Source organism: Bidens hawaiensis, unplaced genomic scaffold (assembly GCF_021521415.1).
Source record: "Bidens hawaiensis isolate Kalapana, Puna unplaced genomic scaffold, B.hawaiensis_p1.1 tig00011151_1, whole genome shotgun sequence".
Classification (NCBI taxonomy): Eukaryota; Viridiplantae; Streptophyta; class Magnoliopsida; order Asterales; family Asteraceae; genus Bidens; species Bidens hawaiensis.
Window position 1 is genome coordinate 376,501 of NW_027491863.1, and position 16,507 is coordinate 393,007.

The following is a 16,507-nucleotide window of genomic DNA, read 5'->3' on the forward strand; positions in this document are numbered from 1 at the left end:
CAAACACATAGCGTTACGAAAGGGGACAAGAAAAGAAAAGAGATTGGAGTACTTGTTTGTGAAAAAACTAAGGAGACATAAGAGAGATAGGTTGTTTGTTAGGAGCATAGTATACAATTGAGGTGAAGAAGGAAGAACAAAAAAAAATCATGTTTATGTTTTATTTGATTGCTAGTTGCTTTTGTTTTAAATATTTATCATATGCTGAGTTGGGTTTTTAGGATTATGTTTTGTTGAAGGGGTGGCAATTGGAAGACTTGGCCATCTATTGTATTCTACTCTTTTTTTTTTCTTTGTTTGGAGTCATGTATTGTAGTACAACTTCATACCATTAAATTAAACAAATGTTTGGTCACATTTTTGTATTATGAAAGATGTACTATGTAGCTTTGATACATAAATCAATAATCTAAATACATGTTTTTTTTAACGGCAAAGTACCCATTGTCTGGGTTAGAACCCAGGATCTGCTGCTAAGAAACAAGTGTTTCTATCAAGTGAGTTAACAATGGTATAAATATGTGTCAGTGTTTGTGGGCTCACCGGACAAGTTGGCAACAGTATAAATATGTGTTTAAAGGAGGGTTCCAATGACTTGTATATATAAAAGCTAAGGGATGTAGATGTGTAATGGGCATTTAATAGAATATCAAATAGTGAATGATGAAAGTGAGATATACTTACAAAAATGTTATCTTATGCTTGATTTACTATTATTTTTTGTTTCAAACTGCATCTTGATCTAGTTTGAGTATTATTATTATTATTATTATTATTATTATTATCTTGTAATTTGGTTACACTTTCTATAATTTCCTTTTGAAATGTTGGCACATTTTATCATGCAATCCCACTTTTAAATACGTTAAAAGGATCCAATTACAATAGAGAGACACGTAACCAGGCAACAAGTTGTGTTGTCACTCCTTTTAAATGATAAAACCGATCCTATTAAAAACTGATTTATCGCTCTTTGGCGTCGTTGAGTTACTGTAAACAACCTGTTGGACTCTTTTCAGAAACGTAGCAGCATCGGGGCAAGAGACCCAAATGTATCGAATGCAAAAGGAATGAAGGGGTGGTGATTTTCAACGCACGACTTCTCGTGCTTAACAATTTTTCTTGTTTATGCCTTTAGCAGAACCTTCCTTACAACAAACCCGGTGTCCCTAAGCCCGAAAAGAAGGGACACCCATTAAGGTCCACACAAGAATGTCCGTTGGTCGAAGTAGACCTTCTTTCACGCGGATACGACAAAAATATCCATTGGTCGGAGAGTCACGCTTTTATAATTAAAGAGATGAATCATAGATATGATTTATTAAAAATAGGTAAAATATGAATTTATCACCTCTTGAGTTCATGACATAAATATGAATATTTCCATTAAACATCACCAGAATTCTAGACCAAGAAATATATATTGGTAAAAAAAGATGCTGACAACATTTCAGATTTAAAGCCTTACATAATGTGTAGTCATAAAGCTCTATTACCAGGCATTATACGCCACGTGGCGTCTAGTCAGAATTATGGTTTTTTACAAAAACAGGCTGTAGTCATAACTCTCCACTCCCAGGCATTATGCGCCACGTGGCGCCCAATCGTTATTAATTTTATTTGTTTTTTAAATACTAAATCATTTAAATAAATTAACATAAAATTAAAAAATACATTAAACTTCCAAATAAAAACTAAATTAAAAAAAATACATCAAATTAAAAAAAAACATAAATAATACTAATAAAACTAAAACTTATTTATATTTTTCTAAAATTTTCGCTCGTCGAGTGGCTTTTAGAGATTGCACTACCGGGTCGTCTTCGGATAGCTTGTTTGATAAAATCTCGATGTCTTTGTCCATTTCATTCCTTTTAAGTAGGTCGACGGCGTCCAAATTTACTTGAAGTCGTTGGGTTCCAAGTTCGTGTAAATCTTAGAGTCGAGAGTTCATTAATTTGAATTGGCTTTCCAATTCGGCATTCGAACCCGTTGCCGACGAAGAAGCGGCCCCTTTCCTTTGCCTTTGGTTCTTCTACTCCCCGGCCGAGGCATCTCGGTAGTATTCACAGGGTCATTATCGCTTAAGTTGAAGTTTCGAGCGTCGGAACAGGGAATGTCTGGATCAACCGAAGACGATGTTTTAGACTTTTTTTTACTCGGGCCACCGTCGGCTTCTGCTTCGGCATCCAACACCAAGCCTCATTTTGGGTGATGCCTCAATAGGTCTTTCCAAATGCCAAAGTAGTTGAAGGTCCCGCCGACCTTATGTTGAAACTCAGCCAACGCGTTTTCCATGACTTCCGCGTCCGAGATACCGCTACTCGTAGTTCGATTCATCCGAGAGAAAACCGTATGGAAAGCCATGCATTTGGTGTTTATGTCGCCCCATTTCGACAGTAATGAATCTTTTTCTCGACGCGAGTCCGGTTGTGAAACCTCTCTATAATTTTGTGCCAAAATACCCCCGTTTTTTGATAGTTCGCTAAAAAAATAAAAACATTACAAGTTTAATGTTTGTTATAAGAAATTTAAAAAAATATATATGTATTTTAAAAACCTACCGCATTTGGCATCTTCCGATATCTGGCACCAAGCACGAGCACATAGTAAGCACTCGTCGCTACTCCACGCTATCACCGTCTTTTTAACCCGAGGTTCGCCGGTGGTCTTTTTTGCGTGTTTTCTCGAACGTCCGCGTTGGCTCGAACCGCCTACGGTATTCGGGACGGGTTGTGTCTCTGGCACGAACTCGACCTCGGGTTGGGTCTCCGGGGCTGGTTGGGAACCCGAACCGGAAAAAATATTTGTCATTGGGTTTTGGAAACCGGGCACCGCGTTTAGCATAGAGTTTTGTAGAAGTGCAAAGTAGGCGGCCATTTGCGGGACGGGTACGGTTGGCGTCGGGGCGGTAGATTGGTTCGGTTGTGGATTTTGGTTGGCTTGACGGGCATATTGGCCGAAACCGAGAATATTTTGGTTGTTGTTTGGAAACATGATGGTGTAGATTGGAAGGAATGTGTTAAAAAAATATGAGTTTGGTTTGTTTATATAGTATAAATATAATTAATATATTTTTTTAAAAAAAAAAAACACAACGGCTCCAAGACCAACGGCTCTTTTTTTTGGATCTGCGTGCCATGTCCAGCGTTTTAGATATAACGTTTGAAAAAAAAAACATAACGCATAGGGGACGGTGTACCCCGCGTTTTCACTCACAACACTTGCCACAACGTGACCGGTACACATGGTCTTAAAGGTGTCCAGCTTTAATAAAGTTGCTATAATTTTTGTAACAGTTAAAACAATTATTTAATTTATTACACAAGTAGTTCAAAAAGCCATACCAACTATAGACGTTTGTCATTCATTACTCATTTCAATAATATGTTGATTTGATTATTAGCCTACTGTTGTGCATGATGACTGTGTGGGCTAATGAGGTCTTTCAAAGTGAATTTTTTCTTACTTGACAAAGATTTAACACCATGAGAAGATTATGGTTGAACACATTTGAATGTTATTAGAAGTCGCGTTTTTGAGAGATCGAGTCAAGGTTTGAGAGATTAAGTCGTGTTTTTGAGTGGATTCGTTAAACTAACACACAATACGTCGATATGCCAACAAAATGAGGGGCCAAAGGATTAAAAAAAATGTTCAAAATATGGCTATATAGCTAGGTCGAATTTCAGATGCCAAACCGGTTTCCCAAACCAGTTTATGCCAAACCAGTTTCAAACTGACGGATCGGATCAGTTTTGACAAATTCAAACCGGCTTTGAATCTCAAAAATTATTATTATTATTATTATTATTATTATTATTATTATTATTATTATTATTATTATTATTATTATTATTACTTCTAACACCCAAAACCAAAATTAGCAATAGCAAGGTGTGGGCGTAGAGGTGCAGAAAATACCTGGTTATGGACCGACCTAGTGTACTTGACCCACAACCAGTTACCTGCGGGTACGACATGATATTAGAATTTTCCCTGGAACCGAAAATACCCGGTCAAAACCGGGTCAAATATCCAACTATGTCCGGAACCGTTTCCTACCTAACCCGATTTTGACTTTTATTGACCATACCCGGATCTGGGTAAAAAAAACCTATTTGTGCACCTCTAGGTAAAGGTGCACAAATCGGGTTTTTTCTAATACCCGGGTTCGGGTATGGAACCGGTTTCGGGTATGATCGGGTATTGGAAAATCGGGTATTGAGAGAAATCGGGTAGGGTTCGGGTAGGGTATTGAGAAGAAAAACTCAACCCTATGTACCCGGGTAGGGTATGATCGGGTTCGGGTATTGGAACCGGGTACGACCGGGTATTAATACCCTGTTTTGAATTTGTAATTCTCTTATACATTTTTTAATTTGTTTAAAATTTAGTTTTGCGTTGTAATGTATAAAAATAATTAAATGATATTACAAAAACCATAAATCCACTTAATTACAAATTACTTACTTAGTAATATGCATTTTACAAAAGCTTAAACATAAAAGTTGTGAAGTAAAAATAAAAATATACTATAAAAACTTATGTATTATTTTGGGTATTAGATAATTGGTATCGAGTATCGGGTATAACCGGGTATTGGGTATAGGGTATGACTGGGTCCGGGTATTTACGGGTATAAATCGGGTACGGTTCCGGGTACGGGTATCGACCTCAAAATGCATACCCTATCCATACCCTACGGGTAGGGTCGGTTCCGGTTTTGGGTATAGAATACCCGGGTATAAAAAAACCAGTTCCGGGTATTTTTTTCGGGTCCGGTTCCGGGTACGGTTTTTTTTTTCACCTCTACCTCTAGGTGTGGGACTGTGGTCTGCTACTTTTCAGCCCACACAATCAGCCCATTATATATTTTTCTCTACCCAAACATAAAAGTAGCCCAAATTATTTCATTTACTTCACCCAATCTGTTTTTAAACCAACTCCATAAACAAAACTTAAAACCTTTATTTTGACAATACATCTTATTAATTATGGCATTGTTTTTTTTCTGTACTGATTCATGCTTTAAGTGTCTTCTCATACTCAACAGATATAAAGAGTTCTTTGAAGTTTCCCTTACCAAATCCTCCACAACCCGCTTTCTGGTTCTCGGTCCCTTCATCGTCTTTCTCGACACACCCGACTCTTTGGATTATCTCCATGAACAAGGTTGGCCTGCTCAAACAATTTGCATACATTACCATATTACAATTTTTGCTAGCAAGTGTGTTCTGAAAGTGATCATAAATTCAACAAAATTTGATAGTTTATGGTTCGCGGGTCCAGCTCCGAAAAGACGAAAAATATTTTGGGCAAAAGGCGAACTTTTTTTTGGGCCTTAAGTAAAAGAAACATTTTGTTGGATTTAAACAATTTAATAATTATAAATGAGCTTATTTGATTATGATTTAAGTTGTGTAAAAAACTTTTGTATAAAAATAAGCTTAAAATTGTCTCAAATAAGACTAGAACCCACAACCTTTTGGTTAGATGTCATACCCCTTTACCATTAGACCAAGCTAGTGGTTATGTTATTGTGTTGAAACATTGATTATACACATGTTTTAGAATAAAATACATATATTTTTTTTTGAAAAAAAAAATTTCGGGCCTAACGGGGTGTCGGGCCTGTGGTTGTCGACTACCCTGCCATGCCTCAAAGACGGCCCTGATGGTTCGGTTTAGCCGGTTTTAATAAAAATTTTGAGCCAAATTGCTAAGTACAAAAATAATATTATATATATATATATATATATTAATTTGCAACTATCTTTGACAAAGTTGTGCTTTGAGTGTTGTACATAGTGCTTTACAAATTGTTGCTTTCGCTTTAATAGGTATACTCCTTTCTTCAATAGTTGTACCTCATTGCCACGTTTCTATGTAAGATTAGTCATCGGATACATGCAATGGCGGACCCAGGATTTTTGCTCATTGGGGTCCCATTTTTCCAACGCTCAAAATTTTCGGGTCGGTCATTGTTTGGTCGGGTCGGGGCGAGGTCCCATACTTCGATTTAAGTGTGATAACTATACTGCTTACCTACATGAGCAGCCAATCTCTCTTTTTTGTTCCAACCATGATATCCATAGGTTAAAAATGCAACTTTTTGACCGTTTTATTGAACAAGTAACAAAGCAAACAAAATACTTTATCCGTCTTTACACTATACTCTAACTGATACTTAAAGTCGTTAAACTATTCCGGAGTAAATGGTCTTAATCTACAACCAACTTCTCCCTTATCCCTTATGGCTATATTCTTTGTTACAAGTGTAATTTGTAATTTCGTTAACTTCGCTTAAAATTAGCATGAGATTAATCATTCCATGTCCAACTTGACATTAGTTGTTTAGGAATACTTACACCCACTAATATATTGCATCATGTAGTTATTTAAATTTTAAAGTGTTTCATGGAGATTGTATTTGCTAATCTTTTTTACTGTGCATGCTTCTGTCTCAATTTAATCTAATCTGCATCCCTACTGATGCCATACTTGTGGGAAAAAACAGTCCAGTTTATAATTTGCATCCCAACTGATGCCATACTTGTGGCAAGGCAAGCATGATTTTGCAGCCATTCCAAGCCCCCATTTATAAATCTGGGTGGCGCCTGGCATTCGGTTGCTCATCATACAAACAACAAAGATATACCAAAAGGCCCTAAAATTGTTGGCAATCTTGGTTGATGGATATTTTGCTACTGGTGTGTGTGTGTTGGGAGTTTGGTTCTCTTTGTTTGGCACAAGGTTAATACTTCGAAACTTAATTCAATGATTAACTTGATATGTGTGAATGCATGTGGATACTATCAGTGATCAATTACTTATATATTGCTTGAATATATTATTCATATGCAGATTACTATCATCATCGGGTTTGTGTGTAGTTTTCGGTGCTCATTAGTTGTACGCAATAATGCGGACCTGAGCCTATTAATTCCACCTATTGAGATCGGTTTATGGCTATGACATATGGTTCGGTTTTTGAGGTAGCAACGTATGTTGCCGCCATCATACTGACCTGAGCCGTCTCGGGTTAACAATTTTATATGCTTTATGTTGTACATTCTAAGCGTTTACTTTTTAATTTAATTGCGTCATCAGATTCGTTTATGGCCATGATGATGATTCACACTTTGGCGTCTCGGGTTAATAATTAAGCTTGTTTTGAATGAGTTGAGCCCGATCTTGAGAAAAATATTTTTGAATATATTTTCCAGAAACTTCTTATTTAATAATTTTAAGATACAAAAATTAAACGAGTTGGACGAACCATCTTAAGATTTCTATGAGTTGAGCTCTAGCTCACCTTTCTAGCTTGTTGAAACAATTGAGCCGCCTTGTTTGTAGCGGTTGCTATATGATGTGTCTGAAATTTACATATTATTATATATATATATATATATTCCCTACTATTTTGACTACTCTTGAGCTAGGCTTTTGGTTGAATATTACTCGTATTTGGCTCATATTTAAAGTATAAGGTTTCAAGAGACAACGAGCCAAAACTAGTAAATCAACTAAAAAAAGAGATATTAACTATTGTAAGTATTTGCTTGTTACACCACACATGATTTACGTATGAGTTATATAATTAAATTTGAAATATTAAATTATTGTGTGGATACTAATTATATGTCACAATTTGGCAGAATACGTTGGCGACATATATAATTTTCTTGGATCACACAGAAGTATAAACGATTGATGGGCTATAAGGTTTATTTAATTTGGTATGGACCCACACAATTTCGTAGTGGGTTTCTGTTGAATGAATGGTGATGGTGAAGTTAGATCATAGTGGCCATAACTCAAGTTAACTAAACATCAATTATGACTGAAATTGAGCTATGGCTGCAGCGTGTAAAATTTGGTGAGCCCTTAATGAGATTTCTTGGACAACAAATTAAATAATCTAATACAAATAATTAGATCACAAAAAAAAACCTATGAGGAGAGAGAGCCGCAAGTTGCAGTCACATTATCAATATTTTTACACAAGTGCAGATTATTATTATTGTTGTTTTCGTGAGGGAGGAAGACAACAACAAAATAACATTATTATTATTATTATTATTATTATTATTATTATTATTATTATTATTTTCTTTTAGTGTGATGGGTGAATATTTTTACACAAGTGGGCACAACAGATTATTATTATTGTTGTTTTCCTGAAGGAGGAAGACAACAACAAAATCACAACACTATTATTATTTTCTTTTAGTGTGGTGGGTGAACATTTTTACACAAGTGGGCACAACAGATTATTATTATTATTGTTGTTGTTGTTGTTGTGAAAGAGGAAGACAACAACAAAATCACAACATTATTATTATTTTCTTTTAGGCTCTTTTTGTTTTTTTAGAGATTTAAGTCTGAATCTGAATACCACATCTGAATGTTAAGAGGTGGTTCAAATGTCTGAAATCTGAATCATTAAGAGGTGGAGGCTAGAGACGAACCTCTAGTCGTCGGAGATGGAGCCTAGTCTCCGGGTTAGAAGTTAATGGAGGCCGGAGACAAACGTATGTTTTTTTTTGGGTTAAGAGGTTTTCAGACCCACTAAAAGCTCTTACTGGTTCAGATGCTATTAAGACGCTGAACTTCTTAATGCCAGAAAAAAAAAAACAGCCCCACGCCTGATTACGTCTGATCGAATCAGACGTTTTCCTCTATTCAGAGAAAAGAGGCAAAAACAAACAGGGCCTTAGTATGGTTAACAGAAAACAACAAGCAGACAAGCTCCTCAATTACTTTAAGCTAGCAGGCTCGTAACTCAACTATTATTAACTTTTTTTTTTCGATGAACTCTTTTATATATATATTTTAGCTTCGTTCTTGAACATGATTATTGGCTAAACATGTTTTTGTTATCTAGGCTTGGATTATGCTTTGTTGATTATTTTATACTTGTCGGTTTCGGGTTTTGATTTTGGGATTTTGATTAATTAAAAGTTTTGATTAGTTTTATAGGATGTGTCTCACGTGTATTTACTTTTGATTTGTGCTTGAATGAATGTTTCACATGTTACTTGATTGAATGTCTTTTGATTATAGATTGCATGTTAGGGTTGTTTACTGTGTGTTTGCAACCTGTTTATGGTTTATTGAGCTCATTCACCATAGAAACTGATTTTTGGCATTTAATTAGAAATTTATATTCTTACCTACTTAGATATCCGACGGGTGATAGTAGTCAGGTTTGTCTGCGTTGTTAGGGCTTTAGGTTAAATTATCTGACATGAGGTTTGCCTATTTTTGCCTTAATTTCACTGTTTACCCATGTCCTCTAGACTGTTTATAGACCACCCCGTGTACTCAGGTGTATTGAGATAGTGAAACCAACGGGTTAGCTGTTTTATAGGGTAATTAATCATAGTTGGTGAACTGACATGTGAACCAATAAGCCGGTGTTTTTACATGATCTCTAGGATTTCCTCTTAGGTGACACCTTGAGAGTGATTAGGGATCCATTAGGTTTCTTAGAGCTTCATATCTTTAGATTCCCGGTTCTCATAGCATTTTCCCGTAACCGATAAAAGCCCGAGTCATCACAATTCGGATTCCTTGCCTAGGTAACCCTTGCTCTCATTTGAATTTGCTAAAGTCTTATTCGGTAATTTAATTTTCTAGTTTACTTTAATTTAATTAAGTAATTAATTTAATTAATTATTAGTTTTTTTTTAAATAAAATAAATAAAAATCCAAAAATATTTATTTTCTTAATCATTACTTTAAATTAGCTTTTAGAACTAGTCACGTTAATTTAATAAGTGTCTCTAGGGTTCGATTTTCCCGGTCTTCCCATAGCTATTCTACACCCGATAGGTTCACTTGCCTGTTTAAGGTATTCTAGGTTTTTATTACTCGTTGTGCTTGGTCATTATTTGCTAAATTTTTATAAACCACTTCGTGCACATCACTATAGCGCACTACATAGCGAAGCGGCAATTCCCCACAATGTGACGATGTTTACTTGTTTAGCATCTTATAAGGGTAAAATAGCGACCCTTACCTTTTTTCTTAATCTCGAGCGTTTTTAGGCTTTTTTTTCCTGATCAAACGCCACCAATTCCACCGTATAAAAAAGTTTTGTGAATGAAATCGCTATTTATTTAAAAAAAATGCTACTAGTTTATTGGTAAATACGCAATAGTGGCCACTATCTAGTATTTACCGCTATTCGCTACGTAGCATATAAGTAGCTTGTCACTATTTACCGCTGTTGTCCACTATGGGTTCATTTAACTTATAACTCGAGCTCAAGCCCAACCTGGCTCAACTCATTTATAGCACTCCTTTAAACTGTTAAACCCTGAACCAAACCATACACGTTTCAAACCGGTTGACTTGCTTTAGTTTAGACGGTTCAGTCAGTTTAGAATGATCATACCTGTCACCTACAGGCTTAGTAAAAATCTGAAACAGAATCCCTTCATCATCTCTATCCCTAACTCTTCACACTCCTTAATCTGTACTTGAGACAACACATCTCCCATCCTGTTCTTCAAGTTCCGGTAATAAGTAACCGGTGGCGATGGCATAAACTCGAAACCACCAACTCCACTGTGTTTCCTCATTTCTCGCAATGTTCGGAATATGTCATTACTGGCCAGTGCCAAATGCTGCACTCCGGCGCCTTCGTTGTGTTCTAGATATGTCTGGATTTGACTCTTTCGCTTTGTCCCGTAAACGGGTTCGCTTATTGGAATCATGACCGTTTCGTTGTTGCATGCTAAAACGACGGAGTTGAGTCCGCTGTCGGTGGTCCCGACGTCCTCGGCTGTGAATTCGGCGAACTCGTGAAATCCGGTGAAGGATTTTACGTAGTCGACGGCCGAAGCGAGGTTCGGGACGTTACCGACGGCGTGGTCGAGGCGGCGGATGCCGTAATCAAGTTGTTTTAAAGTTGATGTTTTTTCGACAGGTTCAAACCTGGGCAAAAAGGTAAAAGTAGAATCAATATTGGGATTCGTGTAACTGACGAATCGCAGAATGACGTCTCCGTAAAGTTTTACCTCGGACAACGTGACGTCATTTTGTCCTAGGATTACCGGTGGAGACGAGGTTTGGCACCGTGGGCCACGCTGACCGAAAAGGCGTCTTCGACTTCAATGGCAATTGCGCGGACCGCGAGGCCGTGGGAGGCGGTGAAGTTGCGGCATTCGGTGTGTGAAAACGTCGTGATGGAAGCGGTGGCGGTGGTGGTGGAGATGAAAGGGGAATAAGGGGCGGTGAAGAGGAGGTTGAGTTGCCCGGAGCGAAGGAGATAGGATGCGTGAGTCGTGTTTCCGGTGGAGAGGTCGGATTTTTCGAAAATGGGCATGCCAAGGCCCAAGGAGGAGCGGTGGGCGGTGTTGGTCGCGTCGGAGCACCAAAGCTCGACGTGGTGGAACCTTTTGACTGCGAATTTGTCGGACATTGGGTTTTTACGAATGAAGTTCTTGAAACCAAGTAGCTTGATGGTGGTTTAGGTTTGTTCCTCGGTGGTTGCGGCCGCGGTGTTTCCAGCAGTGAGCTTTGCTTCTGATCTCATTTTCTATTTTGGTTTGTTTTTGTTAAATGCAAAAATTTAGTTGTATAGTTATTAAAAGCTTTGATAAGCAAAAATATGACCACCATATGAATCACATGGACCTCAATTATCAAAGCATGATTTCCAACAAAACATTAAAATAAATAATAATAATAATAATAATAATAATAGCAATAATAATAATAATAATAATAATAATAATAAAAATCAATCATATCCAGATAGCATTTGTTCATATATGTCACACTGATTGACATGTGACTTGTTTGCATCTAATAGCAATATAATAATAGCCAAACTCGGCATGTTTCGATCCTTATTTCTAAAGCTCGAGCTTCCTTGTGAGTAGTTTTTCGAGCTCGATCTTGGCTCAGGCTCGGCTCGTTTATTATTTATTAATTAATTATTTTTATATATTTTTATATTTTTTTCAATTAAAATTTAATATATAACATAATATATATCATTTAGTTATTTTTTGTTATAAAAATTATACAAATGACAGGCTCATTTAGGCCCGCGAGTCTGCTCGAGATCGATAAGTGAAGCTCAGACTCATTTATTAAACGAGCTTACTTTTAGGCTCGAGCTTGTTTAAGCTTGGTTCGATCGAGCTATTTCACGAGCCGATCTCAAGTAGCTCGCGAGCAGCTCGGCTCGTTTGCACCCCTTGTTACGGGTCAACGAACCTGTAAATTTTAAAAGAAAGAAGCAAAACAAAAATATGGCTTTACCATAGAAATATAGAATCCATGTAATTTACTCGAAAACTTACAAAACTAAGAAGAAAACTTCAGTAACCAAAACAGCCCGAAGCGAAAACACAATGTTATGTGGTAACATTTGCCCATGCATACTTATGCATGTCTACTTCTATTCTATTCCCAAATAAAAACAATGTACAACACACAATGCACATGCACAAGTCAAAGTTAGTCAGCTCTTGAACAAGGGTACCACCAAAAATAGCGTAAGATAAAACATTCCGGACCTTCAATTATCGCCTCATCCAAACTCACTGTCAGTTCCTAAGCAACAAAAAAAATAATGTTTACACAAAACGAAAACAGTAATACAAAAAGAGAAATTGTTTTTGTGTCTTACTAGCTATATTTTCGACAGCAGTCCTTTAATCTATCAAGATCCCGTTCGTTGACCATATATGCATCGCTAGGGCTGACCTGATCCTTTAAGGTCAACCATTGACTTGCAATAAAGTCAATTCTTTTCAGCTGTAACAAATGGTTAAAAGAAACAAGATTTTGTGGCATTCAACAATTCAACTATTCAAGAAACAGATAAAAGACAGTTTGACATTTAAAGACAGATTTGACTTTAAAAGGTCAAACTTTTAAAGATGGTTTCTTGAGCAATGTTATAAAGGATACAGCTGCTGTTCTTATACGCAGGTTTCTTTCTGAACCCGTTTGATCTTGATTTGAAGAAGTTAACTGGTGATCAAGAAGCTCTTCTTCTATAATATCAATCTTACTTGCTAGAATTGATATATATTTATAAAGAATTATTGAATTCATTTTCTCTTGTTGAAATTGAGTCAATAATCTTGAAATTATGTCCCATAATGCATTTCTGGCTTCCATTTCATCAGAAGCAAAAGGAATAATATCCAAAAGACCGTGCAAGAAATCCAAATCTGCAATGTATCTAAAGTGTTAATGTTTAATTTGATATAAGTATAGAAATACCAACAAAAAAAAATCAGATGTCGGGATTAAATTAACTGCACTAATTACCTTCATTTATCTCTAAAATCAAATCTTCAGAGTCGGTTAAAAGATTGGCGATCAGAACAGTAGCAGTAACACATGACGTGGCCACCTGATTTGCCAAAAAATAAATAAATAAAATAAAACATAAACAGCAAACTATTATAATTATTATATATGTATATAAATATCATTAAACTATTTATAACTCGCCTTTTCCACTGTGATATTGCATTTATTTTTTTTACTTAGTCGTTTGTACAATTTTCTCAAGATTATCTTTTAAGTGATGCTCGTTCCTCTAAAATATGTATTTAGGCTTGTAAACGAACCAAGATTTTTTGTGTTCATTCTTTTAACTTTAATGGAACAAACGATCAAACACTAACAATAAAGCGAACAGGGTTTTCTTGTTCACGTTCGTTCGTTAAGAAAATAAACATGTTCATTTATGTCCTTTCGTTAACAGTATTAACAAACGGTTCATGAACAATTATGAATGAACATAACTAAACATAGATGAACGAACATAACTGAGTTGAAACCAGTTAAAAGTAATGTGAAGAACAATGTGTTAGCCTTAAAGGTTATTAGAACTAAACTAAGTTGTAATGGGCCAAAAAAATTTATATGAATATATTAATGAATGTAAACAAATGAACTTAAATAAATGTAAACTAACAAACAAAAACGAATATTCACAAACGTAAATGAATGAACAAGAAATGCATGCATGTTCGTTTGTTTAACTAAATGAACAAAATTTTATGTTCATGGTTCGTTTATTAAATAAACGAGCTTAGTGTCAAACCATTCATGAATCGTTCACTGAGCGTTTGGTTGATTTACAGACCTATACGTATTCGACTTTTAAGTAACAAAAGACTTATTTGTTAACATTCACTTGATCTGATTAAAACTGAATTAAAAAAAATAAGCAATAGATATATAACATAATCATATAACAATATTACATACCTCAATTTTATCAGTAAGTTTTATCATAGTGCAGAGTAGATTAAAAAGTTTCTTGCTTGAACAAAGTTCTTGAGAACAACCGTCAACTACAGCCAGGGCTTCAATAGCCCGAAGAACCGTATCAAGAACCGAGTACCTAATAAAGGATAAAACTTGTGTCAAAAAATGTAACCACTAATAATAACTGACATGTCAGCATTAAATAAGTCAACACGGTGTACCTTTCGGGTGATCGTTCATCTCCTTCGATTTTACTAATCTCGAAAGCCAAAAGATTTGTTAAAATACTTGGAAGCCCTAATTTCACTAATTGTGGGAGAACAAGTGTTCTTACTTCATCTTCACTTTCTGATATTGCTAACAGAAAACCTACACTCTTTAAAACATGCAATTCGCGTTACCTAAAATATTCACAAAAAAAAATTATAAATAATAATAGTATTTGCTACCTTTTCAATAAGTTGTGGATTCAATGTGTTTTCCACGATCCATAATATACGCGATAGAATAGTTTCAGGCTGCAACGCGTGAGCCCAAGTTACACCTTCGCTTCCTTGAAGACATAAAGTTAACAACCTAATGGAAAATTGTATATTAATATAAATACATAACCAATAGTTAAATTATGATAATTTCAGCGAGGCATTACCTAAATTCTTCACATAAACAAGGAGTGTCATCTACAAATAACTGATCGACAATTATTTCAATTAATCCTTTTACGGTTGCAATTTGTTTTTGTGACACTTCATGGCATGCAAGGTTCCCGATAATACCAAGGCTAATTTCCTGCAAATGAACCGTTAAAAAGTGTGAAATAATATAAGCGTATGATTACATAATAATGAAAATGTAACATACAGTGACACGAGGTGATTGGGAGACCGTTAATGTAGCCAAAATAACTTCAAGAATCAAATTTTGGACCTGCATGTGAGTTTTTAACCAACTGGTTATATATAAGTATAACCAAGGGTGTGTGTAAAACCAGAAAAACCGAACCAAAAAAAACTGACGGTTTATTTTTATGTTTTTGTAAAAATCGAATTTGTGGTTCGGTTTTGGTTTTGCGTGTAATAAAAACCAAAAAAACTTACCCGAAATTTTAGGTTTTCATTTTTTATTTAAAGTAATTTATAAGAATTTAATAAATATATAACTCCAATAATTTAGCCCAAATGTATAATAATCTAATAATCACTCAGTTAGTAATTAACAAAACTATTTACTCCCAAAATCATTATTTTGATCCAATTTTTTTCCTTTCAGCACGAAACTTTTAAAAAGCTCATATGACAGATCCAAAACCGAACCGAAAACCAAACCGTTTTCAAAATTTCAAAAACCAAAGTTTCAGTTTTTTGTCTGTTTTAGCCCAAAACCGAACCACGCAGACCCCTAATACTATAAGCGACTCTTAAGTAAACTAACCAAGATCATTTTGTTACTGAAATTGGCCCAAATGTATAATAATCACTCGGTTATTAAACAACAAAATTATTTAGTCCCAAAATCATTATTCTGAGCCAATTTTTTTTCTTTCCGCACAAAACTTTTAAAAAGCGCAAATGACAAATCCAAAACCAAAAACAAAACTGTTTTCGAAATTTTAAAAACCAACGTTTCAGTTTTTCGTCGGTTTTAGCCCAAACCGAACCGTGCAGACCCCTAATAGGCTAATACTATAACTAAACTAACCAAGATCATAATGTTACCATGAATTCAGCATGGGTTCTGCTTGTTGCGAGATCCCATAATACGCATCCATGTTCTTCCCAACAATCATCTCCAACCGAATGACTCACATTCTTTTCTTGATCATTAATACTAGTGGGATTCATGGTGGATGGTAGAAGCTTTCTTATTAATGATATAATGTAACTTGGGTCAACTGTTGTTGAGATGTCAAATAACTGTATCACATAATATTGCAGTAGTTTAGTATGTAATATATGCTAAATTGGCTTAAAGTTTGAAACTTGATATCAATCAAGATTATAATAAAGATGTGATTTTTGCATCTAATTGAATGGAGAAATTAAAGGGTTACCTCGTCAGCTGGAGCAGGAGGGTTTTGAGCTGGTTGTTCGAATTCAATTTCTTCTTCTTCGTCGGATATTGGTTCTGATTGAATTGACATTTTTAGGGTTTTAGGGTTTGGGGTAAATTTTCTTGCAGCTTATTGTTATTTTTTTTATTTATGGAGTGATGAAGTTTGGAATTCTACTCAAGTTTGGGTTGAAACCGGATTAGT

The 16,507-nt window shown here is 35.5% G+C and overlaps 1 protein-coding gene and 1 pseudogene across 2 annotated transcripts; both read right to left on the reverse strand.

Annotated features, from left to right (window-relative positions):
- Positions 1–4,991: 4,991 nt before the first annotated feature.
- On the reverse strand, positions 4,992–11,548 carry LOC143537232 (4-hydroxyphenylpyruvate dioxygenase pseudogene; annotated as a pseudogene).
- Positions 11,549–12,297: 749 nt separating this feature from the next.
- On the reverse strand, positions 12,298–16,453 carry LOC143537188 (uncharacterized). Of its 2 annotated transcripts, none has more exons than XM_077031009.1 (11): positions 16,304–16,453; positions 15,969–16,166; positions 15,115–15,180; positions 14,903–15,042; positions 14,703–14,829; positions 14,475–14,629; positions 14,254–14,389; positions 13,303–13,387; positions 12,937–13,202; positions 12,653–12,780; positions 12,298–12,552 (listed from the first exon to the last, which is right to left on the reverse strand). In XM_077031009.1, coding segments are annotated over exons 1-11 (1,392 nt in total). In that variant the 5' UTR covers positions 16,394–16,453; the 3' UTR covers positions 12,298–12,551. The 2 variants fall into 2 exon arrangements, with proteins under 2 accessions (XP_076887124.1, XP_076887125.1); XM_077031010.1 differs by having other exon boundaries at positions 12,298–12,576.
- Positions 16,454–16,507: the final 54 nt, after the last annotated feature.

Bases quoted from the DNA above. Each gene is read 5' to 3' on its own strand.
- LOC143537188 (XM_077031009.1), bottom strand. From the start codon at position 16,393: ATGTCAATTCAATCAGAACCAATATCCGACGAAGAAGAAGAAATTGAA. The intron at 14,830-14,902 runs GTAATGCCTCGC...ATTTTCCATTAG, and splicing joins TGTTTATGTGAAGAATTTAG to GTTGTTAACTTTATGTCTTC. The intron at 13,203-13,302 runs GTAATTAGTGCA...GATACATTGCAG, and splicing joins GATTTTAGAGATAAATGAAG to ATTTGGATTTCTTGCACGGT.